This window comes from Sus scrofa, chromosome 5 (genome assembly GCF_000003025.6).
Source record: "Sus scrofa isolate TJ Tabasco breed Duroc chromosome 5, Sscrofa11.1, whole genome shotgun sequence".
In the NCBI taxonomy this organism is placed as follows: Eukaryota; Metazoa; Chordata; class Mammalia; order Artiodactyla; family Suidae; genus Sus; species Sus scrofa.
Window position 1 is genome coordinate 51,411,712 of NC_010447.5, and position 16,979 is coordinate 51,428,690.

The 16,979-nt window shown below is 37.8% G+C and overlaps 1 protein-coding gene across 1 annotated transcript in view; it reads left to right on the forward strand.

Annotated features, from left to right (window-relative positions):
• LOC100621352 (sulfotransferase 6B1-like) overlaps positions 1–14,629 on the forward strand; it is a 30,357-nt gene extending 15,728 nt beyond the window's left edge. The window contains exons 4-6 of the mRNA XM_005655662.3: positions 7,366–7,460; positions 7,610–7,796; positions 13,368–14,629. Of these exons, the coding sequence (XP_005655719.1) occupies positions 7,366–7,460; positions 7,610–7,796; positions 13,368–13,486 (401 nt within the window). The 3' untranslated portion in view covers positions 13,487–14,629. The remainder of the gene's footprint in view (positions 1–7,365; positions 7,461–7,609; positions 7,797–13,367) is intronic.

A 16,979-nucleotide genomic window follows, 5' to 3' on the forward strand; every position in this document is an offset into this window, starting at 1 on the left:
AACAGTCTAAAAGCACTATGAGTGCTCAGAGCATTAGATGATCAGTTTTTATGTCATGTGTCCCTGGACAAGCAGTATTTATTTAATGGTTGTTCAAGTTCCCTCATTCTTCAAGCTGAATAATTCAGTCTCTCATTTCACTAGTAAACGGTTTGTTTAGACTTTACACCACCTTGATTTTTTCTGTTTAAGTCAAATGTAACAAAACCCCAGCCACCTCTGTTTCCCTGGGCATCCTGACTAGCTCTCTCTAGGTCCTTGCCTAGGAGATGCACTGGTGTGTCTTCTGATTCCAAGTCTTGGAGTTCCTGCTATGGTGCAGTGGGTTAAGAATCTGACTGCAGCAGCTTGGGTTGCAGAAGAGGCACATGTTCAATCCCCTGCCCAGCGCAGTGGGTTAAGAGATCCAGCATTGCCACCGCTGTGGCATAGGTTGCAGCTATAGCTCGGATTCAGTCTCTGACCTGGGAACTTCCAAATGCCATGTGTGAGGCCATAATTTTTTTTAATTAAAAAAAATAAAGATTCCAAGTCTTAAGTAAAAGACAACTGGAATAAAATTTTTAGGATCATCACTTAAATGCAATAAGATCGGAATATCAGGAGAACTCACCAGAACATCTGAGGTGTACCAAGAAGCCATTGACCTATGGACCCATGTTGGTCCCAGGTGTCAGTTCCAGGTAGATTCCAGGTAGACTCCAGGTGTCCTCTGATATCCTGCCAGCCACACCATGCACATTGAGGAAAAACTGATCAATAGTCAATCTAAGAAAGAAGTGGAACATTTTTATTCAACCAACCTGAAGATTGTAACCCAAAACAGTCTTTCAGAAGGCTCTGATGATTCTTTCTGCCCCATAGAGGTCAAAGCACAGTTATATGAGTTTTTGAGACAAAGGGTTATATGTCAAATGAGGTATTGTTGACACTCTGCACAATCCAGATCTCCATGTACAAAGTGAGCCATGAGTCATCATGACCCCTTGTAAGATTAAGGAGGAAGTTATCTCCTAAGGAGTTACAATCTTTTATGACCTTCAGAAGGGATGTTATCTCCAAAGGAGTTCTTGTGAGTGCAGGTGAACAGTACACTCTAAAGGGGAAGAAGGAGGTCCGAACAGGCAGAGAAAACTTTTATGTTTAAATTTTTCTTATCTTGCCATAAAATGAATTTTATTTCATCAGAAGCATGGAAAGATGTATATGAGTATTTCAAATTACTATGTTTTATTCTTCAGATGGTCAAGCTAGTCAACTTTCTATGGGGACATGAAGTTTATGTTTTTAATCATCACTGCTTTAGAGGTTATTTTGCAAGATAATATTTTGCTTTTAAACCCTGGAGATGTATAAGGCTGTCAATTTAATGAAAGAATAAAGAGATAATATCAACTATAGATAAATCCCTAAGACTATTTTTCAGCCTTGAACTAAGATCAGTGATGAATTTTTTGAGGAAGTTTATAAATATTTTCTACTAAAAACTTATAATTATGAAAAGCATGTCACTTTATAGGATGAAAATAATAAAAATCTCTTTGTTTCTCTATTTCTCCCAAGATCCAAAGTAGTTACCAGAAAACAATTCCTGGGAAAATAGGAATCTTTGTAGTTCTGCTGTCACTTCTGATGATTAAGGAATATTTACTAGAAGTTAGAAAAAAACCCACTGCTTAATTCAAAGAGTTAGCCATCCAGCATCATTCCTCAATTTTGTATTTAGCTGAAATAGTGAAATTGAACTCTCCTAAGGAAAAGTCTTTCACTGTAGAGTCTAATATGTGTGTGTGCCTCACTTTGACTACTTCACTGAAGTGGGAAGAACCCTGGGTTGCAAAGTTGTAAGTTTTAATGAAAGCTATTTTTTTTTTGTACTTTAAAGTGGTTAATTTTATATTAATGTGGATTTTATCCAAATTAAAATAAAAGATACAACCTGAAAAATATGGATACACGGAAGTTCGTTGCTTTTGTGAAATCCTCTGTAAAATTCTTTGTCTCACAGCCTGACTCTCAGTAGAACTTTAGGTAGACTTCAGTAGAAAGTTAGGCATTTGAAGGATGTGGTCTTTGACAAGGATATAAGGTACAGGACCTCCATACTTTTTTTTCTTTAATGATTTGTTTTCTTTTTCATTATAGCTGGTTTACAGTGTTTTGTCAATTTTCTACTACATAGCGAGGTGACCCAGTCACACATACATATATACATTCTTTTTTCTCACATTATCATGCTCCATCATAAGTGACTAGACATAGTTCCCTGTGCTACAGCAGGATCTCATTACTTATCCATTCCAAATGGAATAGTTTGCATCTATTAACCCCAAATTCCCAGTTCAACCCACTCCCTTCCTCTCCTCTTTGGCAACCACAAGCCTATTCTTAAAGTCCATGATTTTTTTTTTCTGTGGAAAGGTTCATTTGTGCTGCATATTAGATTCCAGATGTAAGTGATATCATATGGTATTTGTCTTTCTCTTTCTGACTTACTTCACTCAATATGAGAGTCTCTAGTTCCATCCATGTTGCTGCAAATGGCATTATTTCATTCTTTTTTATGGCTGAGTAGTATTCCATTGTGTATATATACCAAATATTCTTAATCCATTCATCTGTCGATGAACATTTAGGTTATTTCCATGTCTTGGCTATTGTGAATAGTGCTGCAATGAACATACAGGTGCATGTATCTTTTTCAAGGAAAGTTTTGTCCAGATATATGCCCAAGAGTGGGATTGCCGGGTCGTATGGTAGTTCTACACATAGTTTCCTAACGTACCTCCATACTGTTTTCCATAGTGGTTGTACTACTTTGCATTCCCACCAACAGTGTAGGAGTGTTCCCTTTTCTCCACACCCCTTCCAGCATTTGTCATTTGTGGACTTACTAACGATGGCCATTCTGTCTGGTGTGAGGTGATATCTCACAGTAGTTTTGATTTGCATTTCTCTAATAATCAGTGATGTTGAACATTTTTCCATGTGCTTGCTGGCTATCTGTCTATTTTTGGAGAAAGGTCTATTCAGGTCTTTTGGCTATTTTTCCATTGGGTTGTTGGTTTTTTGCTGTTGAGTTGTCTAAGTTGTTTGTATATTTTAGAGATTAAGCTCTTGTCAGTTGCATCATTTGAAACTATTTTCTCCCATTCTGTAAGTTGTCTTTTTTTTTTTGTCTTTTTGTCTTTTTAGGGTGTACCCCCAGCATATGGAGTTTCCCAGGCTAGGAGTCTAATTGGAGCTATAACTGCCAGCCTGTGCCACAGTCACAGCAATGCCAGATCCGAGCCAAGTCTGTGACCTATACCACAGCTCATGGCAATGCTGTATCCTCAACCCACTGAGTGAGGTCAGGGATTGAACCCACAAACTCATGCTTCCTAGTTGGATTCATTTCAGCTGTGCCATGACAGGAACTCCCTTTCTTTCTTTCTTTCTTTCTTTTTTTTTTTAAGGTTTCCTTTGCTGTGCACAGCTTGTCAGTTCTATTAGGTACCATTCATTTATTTTTGCTTTTATTTCTGTTGCCTTGGGAGACCGACCTGAGTAAACGTTTGTAAGGTTGATGTCAAAGAATGTTTTGCCTATGTTCTCTTCCAGTTTGATGGTGTCTTATCTTTTTTTTAAGTCTTTAAGCCATTTTGAGTTTATTTTTGTGCATGGTATACGGGTGTATTCCAGTTTCATTGATATACATGCGGCTGTTTAGTTTTCCCAGCACCATTTGCCAAAGACTGTCTTTTTCCCATTTTATATTTTTGCCTCCTTTGTCAAAGATTAATTGACCATAGGTGTCTGGGTTTATTTCTGGGTTCTCTATTTTGTTCCATTGGTCTGTCTGTCTGTTTTGGTACCAGTACCACACTGTCTTGATGACTGTGGCTTTGTACTATTGCCTAAAGTCTGGGATTGTTATGCCTCAGGTTTGGTTTTTGTTCCTCAGGATTGCTTTGCATCTTTTATAGTCCCATACAAATTTTTGGATGGTTTGTTCTAGTTCTGTGAAAAATGTCATGGGTAATTTGATAGGGATTGCATTGAATCTGTAGATTGCTTTGGGTAGTATGGCCATTTTTACAATATTAATTTTTCCAACCCAGGAGCATGGAAGCATCTTTCCACTTCTTTTCATCCTCTTTAATTCCCTTGATTAATGTTTTATAGTTCTCAGTATATAAGTCTTTCACCTCCTTGGTCAGGTTTATTCCAAAGTATTTGATTTTGGGGGGTGCAATTTTAAAAGGTATTGTATTTTTGTATTCCTTTTCTAATATTTCATTGTTAGTATACAGGAATGCAACTGATATCTGAATGTTAATCTTGTATCCTGCTACTTTGCTGAATTCATGAATCAGTTCCAGTAGTTTTGGGGTTGAGCCCTTAAGATTTTCTATATATAGCATCATGTCATCTGCATACAGTGACAATTTTACCTCTTCTCTTCCAATTTGGATACCTTTTATTTCTTTTGTTTGTCTGATTGCTGTGGCTAGGACTTCCAGTACTATGTTGAATAACAGTGGTGAGAGTGAGCATCCTTGTCTTGTTCCAGATTTTAGTGGAAAGGCTTTCAGCTTTTCTCCATTGAGTATTATATTGGCTGTGGGTTTGTCATAAATGGCTTTTAATATAGTAAAGTGTGTTCCCTCTATACCCACTTTGGTAAGAGTTTTGATCATGAATGGATGTTGGACTTTGTCAAATGCTTTTTCTGCATCTATTGAGATGATCATGTGGTTTTTGACTTTTCTTTTGTTAATGTGGTGTATGACGTTGATTGATTTGCATATATTGCACCATCCTTGTGCACCTGGGATGAATCCCACTTGGTCATGGTGTATGATCTTTTTCATATGCTGTTGGATTCAGATGGCTAAAATTTTGTTGAGAATTTTTGCATCTATATTCATCAAAGATATTGGCCCATAGTTTTCTTTTTTGATAGTATCTTTATCTGGTTTTGGTTTTAGGGTGATGGTGGCATCATAGAATGTCTTTGGGAGTATTCCTTCTTCCACCTTCTGGAAAAGTTTAAGAAATTTGGGTATAAATTCCTCTTTGTATGTTTGGTGGAATTTGCCTATGAAGCCATCTTGTCCTGGACTTTTACTTGTAGGGAGTGTTTTTATGACATATTCAATTTCATTTCTAGTGATCATTCTGTTCAGTTGATCTATTTCTTCTTGATTCAGTTTTGGTAGGCTGTAAGTTTCTAGAAATTTGTCCATTTCTTTTAGGTTGACCCATTGGTTGTTTAGTAGCATGTTGTTTAGTCTCCATGTAGTAAGTTTTTTTCTCATTTCTTTTCCTGTAGTTGATTACTAGTTTCATGCCATTGTGGTCAGAGAAGATACTTGAAATAATTTCTATACTCTTAAATTTGTTGAGGTTAGTTTTGTGCCCCAATATGTGATTGATCTTTGAGAATGTTCCATGTGCACTTGAGAAGAATGTATATTCTGATTTTTTTTTTTTTTGGATGTAATGTCCAGAAAATGACGATTAAGTCTAACTTTTCTATTGTGTCATTTAGGGTCTCTGTTGCCTTATTGAGAGGATCCATCCATTGATGTGAGTGGGGTCTTAAAGTCTCCTAATATTATTGTGTTCCCATCAATTTCTCCTTTTATGTCCATTAGTATTTGTCGTAGGTATCTGGGTGCTCCTATATTAGGGGCATATATATTGACTATTGTAATATCCTCTTCTTGAATGGATCCTTTTACCATTAAATAATATCCTTCTTTGTCTTTCTTTATTGCCTTCATTTTAAAGTCTATTTTGTCTGATATGAGTATTGCAACTCCTGCTTTCCTGTCTTGTCCATTGACATGAAATATCTTTTCCCATTCCCTCACCTTCAATCTATATTGTCCTTTGATCTGAGGTGAGTTTCTTATAGACAGCCAATTGTAAGTTTTTGCTCTTTTATCCAATCTGCCACTCTATGCCTTTTGATTGGAGCATTAAGTCCGTTGACATTATAGGTAATTATTGATAAATATGTATCTATTGCCATCTTAAACCTTGTTTTCCGGTTGATTTCATGTTTCTCCTTTCTTCCTTTCTTTTTTTTTTTTTTTTTTTTGGTTGGATGATTTCCATTTATTTTATGCATGTGTACTTTTCTCTTTAGTTTTTGTGAATGTAATGTTTGGTTTTGATTTGTGGTTGCCCTGTTTTTTAAGTATGTTAACCCTTTCTGGTATCTGCTTGCTTTAGCCTGATAGTCATATAGACCCAAAGACATTATTTTTTAAAAAGTCTCAATTTTCTTACTTTTTTCCCCACATTCTATGATTTTGAAGTCCTTTTTTAACATCTTCATGTTTGTCCTTTTGCTGTTTCTTGTGTATATTATAGCTTTTACAGTGATTTTTTTTCTTCCTCTTTTAGATCTGTATGCTGGCTTATTTAAGTGATTCCTTTCCAATTGTGGTTTCTTCCATCCTATTTATTCTTCTTTTTTTATTTAGAGAAGTCCTTTCAGTATTTCTTTAGAATGGGTTTAGTACTGCTGTACCCTTTTAGCTTTTGTTTGTTTGAGAAATTCTTTATTTTCCCTTCTATTTTAGATGATATTCTTGCTGGATAGAGTATTCTAGGCTGCAGATTTTTTCCTTTCAGAACTTTAAATATATCTTGCCACTTCCTTCTGGCCTGGAGTGTTTCTGTAGACAAATCAGCTGACAGCCTTAGGGGGGGTTCCCTTATAATTAATGCTTTGTTTTTCTCTTGCTGCCTTTAGAATCCTCTCTTTAACTTTTGCCATTTTTATTATAACATGTCTTGGTGTGGTCCTATTTGGGTTCAACTTGTTTGGGGCCCTCTGTGCTTCCTGTATCTTGATATCAGTTTCCTTTAGATTTGGAATGTTTTCAGACATAATTTCTTCAAATATATTTTCAGTCCCCTTTTCTTTTTCTTTTCCTTCTGGAATTCCTATTATGTGTAGATTGGCCCACTTTATATTATCCCATAGATCTCTTATATTGCTTTTGTGTTTTTTTCATTTGATTTTCTATCTGCTGTCCTAAGTGGGAGATTTCCATTATTCTATCTTCCAAGTCACTAATTCTTTCCTCTGCATTATTCATTCTGCTCTTTATTGCCTTTAGCTCAGTTTTTCTTTTGTTCTACCCACTTATGTCAAAAGTTTCTTGCCTCTTTTGGAGGTTTAAGTTCTTCTGCCAGTGTTCAGTAGATGTTTTGTGTGAATCATTTTACATGTAGATATGGTTTTTTTATGTATTTTTGGGAGAAGGTGAGTGCAACATCCTACTCCTCTGCCATCTTGATCCTTCCCCTGAAAGCTTGTTTTATAATGCTTAATATTTACACAACAATTCACTTTTTTTCTAGTTGTGTATGGATCCTGGTTTGATCACATTTTAAGTTGGGAGGAACACAAAAATGCGAAGAACATTCTAATTATATTCTATGAAGAAATGAAGAAAGTAAGTCCTCTGTAACATTTCAACAATGAAAATAAAATCCAGTTAAAATAGGAAATCAAACAGTGAATCCCATTTTCATGTCTCAGCAAGTGTTCTGGTGTTTCAATGAGTTACATTTTTACACGTATATTTATTTGCTTTTTGCTCAGGATCCTTCTAAAAACATCAAGAAAATTACTACTTTCCTAGGTTTAAATGTAAGCGACAGTGAAATTAATAAGATTGCTTGGAAAACATCATTCAGTGAAATGAAAAATAATACAGCTGAAGAAAACTGTGATCCAAATCATACCATCTGTGCCCTCACATCTAATAGGAAGCTGGTATTTAGGAAAGGTAAGTCAGAGATATGATGCTTTCCTGGGCTATTTGGGAAGTAGTTCCCTTTTGCCATTTTTAAATTTCTCATTTCACCTCCATACACCTCATACCTTGCACAGTGGGTTGCACATGGCCATCCTCAGTGAATATTTATTTATTAAGTGAAATTTGTGAATTGCATTCTCAGAATCGAGTTTCCCAGTCCCAGTTAGGAACCCATTGAGAGATAGACACAGGTGTCAAACAGTTGGATGTGATAAAGTTATTTGAAGAATATGCCTGAGGTCTGCAGCTTAGGGTGATTGCTAATAACTTGCCCTGAATTTTATAAACATACTCATTTAGTCACAACCAATCAAGTACAGTCCTGACCCCTGCTGGGGTAGGAAGCTTAGAGCCTGGTGCAGAGTGGGACAGAACACGTTTTCTCCAAGAGAGAGGAAAGAGCTGACAAGGGTGAATGGTGCATTTTCCCAATGCCACCAATCAAATAACTTGCCCTGCAGAAGTAAGGAAGGGGTGGAGAGAGAAGCTGAGATTGTTATCTGAGGCTGTTCCTATGGATGGAAACACACAGAGAATGAAATAAAATTTCTCCACTAATTCCTAACATTTTTCTTAGAAGAAGTTTGGGTACATCTGGATGTGGAAGCTTTGAAATCCACATGAATTTTTTTTTTTTTTTTGTCTTTTCTAAGGCCACACCTGTGGCATATGGAGGTTCCCAGGCTAAGTGTCTAATTGGAGCTATAGCCTCTGGCCTACACCAGAGCCACAGTGACACGGGATTCGAGCTGCGTCTGTGACCTACACCACAGCTCATGGCAACGCCGGATCCTTAACCCACTGAGCAAGGCCAGGGATTGAACCTGGAACCTCATGGTTCAATCCCATGGTCAGATTTGTTAATCACTGAGCCACGACAGGAACTCCTCCACATAAATTTTAATCCAGATCTGGGAAGAAAATATTTTAACATGTTTCAAATTTTTCAAAGATAAAATTCTTCACTTTAGGTACTCAGGTTTCTTATTTTAAAACACATATTTATTTCATATTATAAATATTAATAATTATATTAATAATAATTTTATTATTTCCATTCTTTGCCTCAACTGCATATCAGTCCTTCCAAAACAAATATTGGCCAACTCATAGAGAGCAGATGTTGTCTTAACTTTGTGAATTCCTTTTGTCCTTCTTGGTGGCACACTTTATTTCCTTAGCAAAACCAAGCCTAGGAGGGAGGAGAGAATTCAATTTCCCACATACTTATTAATAAATAATGTTCTAAAAACTGTTTCAAAAGTTAAATAAAATATAGACCTTTCATTCAGGAGATCATAATCTAGAAGAAATACAAAGTGTTAACTATACCAGTAATGTGAGCCAATGTGAATAGCAGTACAAATGAAGGAGAGTGACTGCCTAGCAAAGTGGGTAGAGGAGACCACATCAGGTCTGGAACTGGATGTGTGAGCAGGATTTTATCAGGAAGATGACAGGGAAGAAGTATGTTCCAGCAAGAGCTAACAGCAAGAAGGAAAGCTCAGAACCACCATGGAATTAGACGATATTTTATAGATAGAGCAAGTAGTCTCGTGTGCTGAAGTAGTATATGATTAGGTGAAGCAGAATGGGAGAGAAAAAGATTATAGCCAGAGAGCAAAAGCTTTGATGGACATCATGAGGTTTGTTTGCTGCTTTATGAAGGGACCTGACATGGTGATACCTGTGTGCTAGAAAACAATAAAGTCAGAGTGGAAAACTGATTAGAAGAGGGTGAGAGCAGAGGCAGAAAGTGCAGTTAAGAGGGTTTTAATAGTGCGGGTAAGAAATACCGAGGGTCATAATTTGGGCATTGGCATCGAGCTACTATTGGGTCCAGCTCAGGTGAGAAGTCAGCTTAAGGAGCCATCTGCAGATGGTAGAAGTAAGTAAAATTGTTCAGGGTGAATGGAAAGGGCTAGTGAAGAAAGAGATGGAAAAGGGAACCCCAAGGACCTCAACATCAACATCCCAACACAAGGTGAGAAAAGAGATGAGGAAGAAAGTAGTGTCAAACATGGCCATCTGTATACCACTTGTGAATTCTGAAAATGCAGTTTCTCTAACAGTCCGGTGAAAGCCACATTGAGGAGGGGGTTAAAGATGTAAGAGGTAAAAAAGGGGCAGAAATGAAGACCCCTCTTTTAAGGAGCATGAAACGAGACTAGAGAGAGGCAGGGTGAAGTGGAAGGTTAGAAGGGGTGATGGAGAGACGATGAAGGGAAGACAGAAGGTAGAAAAGGATGAAGAACGGTGAAACGAGCAAAGAGGAAAGAAACAGAAAGAGGTTGGGAAGGACCATGGTGAAGAAAATGCTGAGAAATGAGGAAGTTCTGATCCTGAGCGGAGTCCAGTACTTCTGGCGTCTTTTATCACTGCCCTTTGAAGTCTGATTGGCAATACCAGTTTCACGCATCTTATCCTACAAGCTGAGAAATTTTACTCTAGTGAGAAGACAGTTAACCTCTGGCCTGCCAACTAGAATGACCCTAGCAAATATCACCAGATGAAATGCCATCAACATAATTGTAGCTAGTAATATTAATTCTAATGCACTTACATTCTACCTAAAAGTGATTTTCTCATATTAGAGCCAATGAAGCACAGGTTAACAGTGACAATGCCCTCTTTGATACTAGTCCTCATGAGCGCCAGCTGGGAAATGAGAACTATGTGAGTAATTATATACAAGGATGGGGCAATAGAGACCACTCACTTCATTCCTTCCATTGGCTGGATGGAGTGGGAGTGGGGAATCCATCCTCCGAAAATAATTTTTTCAAATAAACTACCGAAGCTGTTGATTCAGGCTGCTTGGCACACGGAGCTATTCCTCACTTTTCAGAGGGGAATTTGTGCCTGCAGTGGTCTTTATTTTAAAATTAAAAAATGGAGCTGATTTTCTAGAAAATGACTATGGTGGCCACAGAGATAAGGTGACAAGTGGGGATACAGGATAGTCCAGATAAGTATCAGAAGTCCAAGAGCCTATTCAAACTAAAATTTAGGGGGTAATTATAGGCGTGGAGAAAAATGAATGGACAGGATGCATGCTGCAATATTTCTTGTAACAATGAAAACCTCGAATGCACTTAAAAGGCTACTAACCAGAAACTTAAATATATTAAGCTACATCCATACAGGGGTTTCCTATGGAGTCATGAAAAACATACATGAAGAATATTTGGCATTTACTGAGTGCTTCCCATGGGCCAGGCATGTTACTGGATTTATGATAAACTTGACAGCAGACTTTTGAGGATGCTGTCCATGTGATCCAACTTTTACTGAGACACCAATAATGTCAATAACTTGTCCTATGTCACACAGCTAGTAGCTAGTCCAGTCAAGACTCGGATTCAAACAGACTCTACGTGGCATGACTTTCATTGAGATGTATAAATAGTAATATGGGAAGATGATCAAAGTATAATAAGTTAAAAAAAGTAGGATATAATTGTGTGATTTTAAAATGTAGTTTATATGCTTATAGTTGTTTGCAAAGAAGAACAGCTAGGAGAATGCATGGCAGCCAATCTGTTAGTCATGTGAGCTGGATATAGTTCCTTGATTTTTATCTTCTTTTGCTTATATGTGTGCATTTTCTGTAACCTACATATATAGCGACTATATTTTTTAAGATTTTTTTTCTTTAAAAAACGAAAAAAAAAAATTACCGTGAAAGAATTAATCAGAAACTAAGCAAACAAAAGTCAAGTCAGGGAGTTCCCGTCGTGGCGCAGTGGTTAACGAATCCGACTAGGACCATGAGTTTGCTGGTTCGGTCCCTGCCCTTGCTCAGTGGGTTAACGATCTGGTGTTGCCGTGAGCCATGGTGTAGGTTGCAGATGCGGCTCGGATCCCGTGTTGCTGTGGCTCTGGCGTAGGCCGATGGCTACAGCTCCAATTCGACCCCTAACCTGGGAACCTCCACATGCCGTGGGAGCAGCCCAAGAAATAGCAAAAAGACTAAAAAAAAAAAAAAAAAAAAAAAAAGTCAGGTCAGGGAGTTCCTGTCATGGCTCAGTGGTAACGAATCCAATTAGGATTCATGAGAATGAGGGTTCCATCCCTGGCCTCGCTCAGTGGGTTAAGGAACTGGTTTTGCTGTGAGCTGTGGTGTAGGTCACAGATGTGCTGTGGCTTCAGTGCAGGCTGGCAGCTGTAGCTATGATTCAACCCCTAGCCTGAGAACGTCCATATGCTGCAAGTGCAGCCCTAAAAAGCGGGGGAAAAAAAAAGAAAAGAAAAGGAAAGAAAAAAAGCCAGGTCAGACAAAAGAGGACAACAGTGGTTCAGGCAAATTGATCCAAAAAGCTGGAAGGGAGAACCAAAGAATGGAAGAATATTAAATAAATTAATAGCAATAATATTGCTCTTCTAAGGGCCAGACACTATGACCACACGAACTTGCCCTTGTGCCCCCCGTTAGAGTGTTTTAGAAGCAATGCCATTTCCGGACTCTGGGATCTTCTCTCTGATACTACTTTGCTTTTTTTTCTCCACCAAACAGAAGAGTTCCACTTTACTTCTTAATTGCAATCTTTTGGACCATGAATCCACAACACCCAAAATTTCTTAGGTCATAACATATTTCTTTGCTCTAGATGACATTGTCTGACATTCAATCAAGTCATAGGTTTTAAGCACCCACTATATATAAGGCCAGCACCTGATTCAGTACCTCAGGATGACACATGAACAATCCTTCACTGTCCTTTACTTGAAAGAGTTTATAAGCTAACTGGAAAGAAAAGATAACGGAGATGCAATATAAGACAGTTTGTAGTGGAAGGAGAAAATGATGTATTCTGGGCTCCAGTGCACCGAGACTAGACTCTGGGGATGGAGCTGAGGACAAGAAGTGACAATGGACCATGATGGTCAAGGTCAAGGATTTGACATAGTGTGAGTTATGGAGGTGAGAAGGGCAATCCTATGGGGTTGATGCAGTGGCCAAGGCTGAGACTCTAATGATCAGGAGGGCCGAGGGATCATGTGAAGTGTGTGTCTTATGTCAGCTTCAGAACAACTAATATTTAAGGTGAGGCTGTCACACAAGTAACTTGGTATTTATGTTTTCAACTCCCCATTATCTATTTTGTAAAAGAAATTCCCTTAAAATGAGACCAATGACCCACCTCTATGGCGTGTTATCAGCCAAACCACAGCTACAGAGATGCAGAGGCAGGGGAATAAACGAAGCATCATTATGCCCACTTTGTCTGCTTTATGTTGGTATTAAGTTTAGGTGAGATCCTTCTTAACCTGCTATAGTAAAATCTAGCATATTTATATATTTTCATCTTCCATTCTTTTTCAAAAATAATTTTTTAAACTGTTCAAATTAATATGCAAACATTACTGAAGAAATCAGAAACAACAGGCAAACAAATGAAGAAAAGAATAATTCCCCATCATTTTATCAACAAGAGATTAGAATTGCTCACCTTTTCCTATAAATCTGGCAGATTTCTTTTGTGAATACTATACACCTAAATTACTTCTTGTCTGATTTGTTTCCAATTTTTTTTTCAGGTGCAGTGGGTGATTGGATAAACTACTTTACTTCAAAGCAGAAGAGAGTATTTGATGAACTATTCACAGAGAAAATGAAACACAGTGAACTAGCAGGGCACTTCAGAGATTACTCTTAATATAAATGGGAAATGCAACCAATTTCCATTTTATGCAATGCAGTGCTTGGGGAATACATAAATATTTTTCACCAGTGTGGAAGGCAGATAGTTCTTTTGGTGAGAAAAAGACACCTTATGAAAAAGCATCATGTGTGAGAGACTATTATTAGCATATTTGGTGATAGATTATTATTCATAAAGGAAGTATACAATTTTTGAATGGCTGAATTATATATTTGTGTTCAGGATATTCATAAGGCACGGAGATTTCTTCTATTCAGAGAGAGCATATTACTGTGGGTGTTCTAGAAGTTGCATTAAGGTACAACAAAAGAGGTGACAGATTATCTAAAATAACAAATGTCTGAGAAGAAATTATTTTCTGCCTATTTGAACCATCAGGACCTCTAGACAAACATTTTTATTTCAACAGTGTCTGTGTAGAAATACCTCCAGTGTCATACAATGACTGATAATGTTACTCTGGTGGGAATACCTAATAGATAGACTATATTAAATGGTCACAGTCTGATGTATTGGTGAGAATGAACAATGAAAAAGTACTCTTTATCATTAACTTGACATTAGCTTGGCATTCCAGGATCTTCTTTATCTTTAATAAAGTCAGATTACAGAATTTCTTATTTTCAGTTTTGAAAAGTATGTTTCCTTGAATTATTTATGATTTTACAGTATTTTGAATATGTATGCTTTCTCCCAGAAGCACTTCTAGCATTAATCCAATCTCTATAATTCTCTCTCTCCTAAAATGAATACTATTCTGTGACTTTAGCCTAGAGGACACTGTAATGAAATTTCAGTAAACTTATTCTAGAATGATTACCTAAATGACAATACGCAAGTTGTGAATATCTATGCCATATTGTTTACATCTTGGCCATAATATCTAATTCAAGGCTAGATGAAAATCAAAACTATATATTGTATATGACTCTGAGCTACAAGCCCAAAGCAATGGGTTGAGTTAGTTAATTCAGCCAAACACTTTGATTCTGTGCCTCAGTATATTGTGAATCATTTTCAGCAACAAATCTGTTGGATTCTTTTGTTATCAACTTTATCACAATTTGGTATTAGATTTTGATAAATCTTCTATGTATACATATGTGTTATGAATAAAATGTATTTCTGTGCACTTCATGCAAGTCAGAGTCTTTTCTGGTTTCTTCAAAATTAACATGCATGGGAGTTCCCTCATGGCGCAGTGGATTAAGGATCTGCATTGTCATTGCCTCGGCTCAGAGCACTGCTGTGGCACAGGTTCAATCCCTGGCCCAGGAACTTCCAAATGCCTTGGATGTGGCCAAAAATAAATAAATAAATAATAATAATAATAATAATAATAACATTCACAGAGATTTACTTAGACATCTCCCTTCCCCAAATGAATGAGGTTAATGAATGAGAAAGGCAATCAGGTGTGATATTGGTCAAGTCTTTATCTTCATGTTGGAGCTAAAATCACACTTAACTTTTCCCAATGCAGCTGTGCAGAGAATGACTAAGCCCTTGGAGAAAGGCAAAGGGAATCTGATGAGACCAGTAAGTGGAGAAGACACTGATGTTGGTGTCCAAGGCACCAAATCCCATGAGCCTATACCATCTTCTCATATGAAAATGATCATTAAGATGGAAAGAACTGAAATAGCACCTTGATGACATGATAGTATTTTCGATCTGTAAGGTTATATTTGGGATCACATGATCTAATTTTGATAGAAAATTGCTTAAGGACAATAATATAAAAGTATAACCAAGGGCCCTAATTCCTGCAACATTATCAGTCAGGCAAAAAAAAATTTTTTTTCAGCATCTTCTATGTGCCAAGACTTACTGTTGACTGCAGGGATACAGGATGAACTTGAAAAAGCTCTCAGGAGGCTCACATTCTAGTAGGGACATATATTGTGTTGGACTGAGGACTCTGAGAATGTGACATAAGAGACCCCATGCAAATGATGAATGGGGTCCTTGTGTTTGGAGCAATGACAAGGAGTTTGGATTTTGTGCTAGATGGGGTATTTTCCATGGGGGAATGAGACATTCTGATGGATGCTAGCACAAGAACATGCTGATGATCTAGAGTTAAGAGAGAAGGGCAGGGATAAACGGCTAGTACAGTGGTGTAGGTGCAGGAAGAGGGGCTAATGGAAAATGCAGCAGTGGGAATGGTGAGTTATGGCCAGTTTCCGGGTATCACATGGATATTGAGCTAGTTCACCTACTAATATAGAAATAAAAGGCAGAAAGGAACACAAGATGAAGCCTAGATTTTTGGCTAATCAGTTGAGTGTCTGAGGTGCCATTTATTTAGAGATGAAGGCTTGATAGCAGAATGATTTTGGTGGTAGTGATGGGGCTGAGGGTTAAGACCTCTGCTTTGGCCATGCTCTTCGAAGAGTCTACTGGACACCAGGTAATTGGTTGGATAGAAGAATCACTGTGATCACTGTGGCCTTGTTCCCCAGGGCCAAATGGGAGGTTCAAGAAAGTGGGGAGGTGAGAAGTTTGAGCCAGTTTAGAAGCTTTACAGAGTACTTTGGAAATAAGCATCTTCATGGTGATGGCAGCTGCTGGAAATGAACTGTCTCCTGGGGGTTTCACCTTCTCAAAGGTAAGTTCTAGAGTAAGAGTCCCCTTCCCTGAACTCTGACCCACCATGTTGCTTGTTCAATACCTTGGAACTGACAAAACAACTCTTATCCATTTCCTCATCCAAACTGCTTCCCACCACTTGCCTATGGATTCCCCTGTCTTTAAAAAAAATTTTTTTTTTTGCTCCTCTTCCTCCTACCTTTCTCTGCCCTACCTCCTCCTCTCTGTAGTTATACATCACATCACTGCTGGATCCTAATGATTCTTCTCAGGTTTCATCAGGCAGCCCTGTCTCAATTCCATGTATTCGTTCATGCCTTAAAAACATTTCACTCCAGAATTGGTTTTACACCATCTCTTAAGAAAACCTTCTCTGATACTTCCCTTTCCATGCCCTGTTTTTTTTCACTTTTCCCTCATTGGCTTTTCAGTGACCCTTCGCTTGTATTTTACTTCCCACACTTTCCCATTTGGGCTTTGTATTTTTAGGTGGATGTTGGCATCCTTTTCTACATTGTAAGGTTCTCACCAGTCAGAGTCCAGGACCCATTTCTACACTGTAAGGTTCTCACCAGTCAGAGTCCACCACACCCATCATGGCCACAGTGCTCATCATAGCTATAGAACAAGTATTGGTTGTGAATTGAGTTCGTGGACCAGATTAATTCTACATCTTCTAGGACACTCAGTTTCAAAACTGTCACCCACTTTGGTCCTATTTTTGTAGTTTTATATTACTTCATGCCTGCATTAGTCAATTATATTTTTTTAACTCAGCATATATTCTCTTTTATTACCTAACTAATTCATATTTCAAGTCTTTCCTTCCCAATTTTATTGTAGATTTACAAAGAGCTTGTAGGAAGCTTCTTCAGTGGCTGATGTAGTGTGTTGC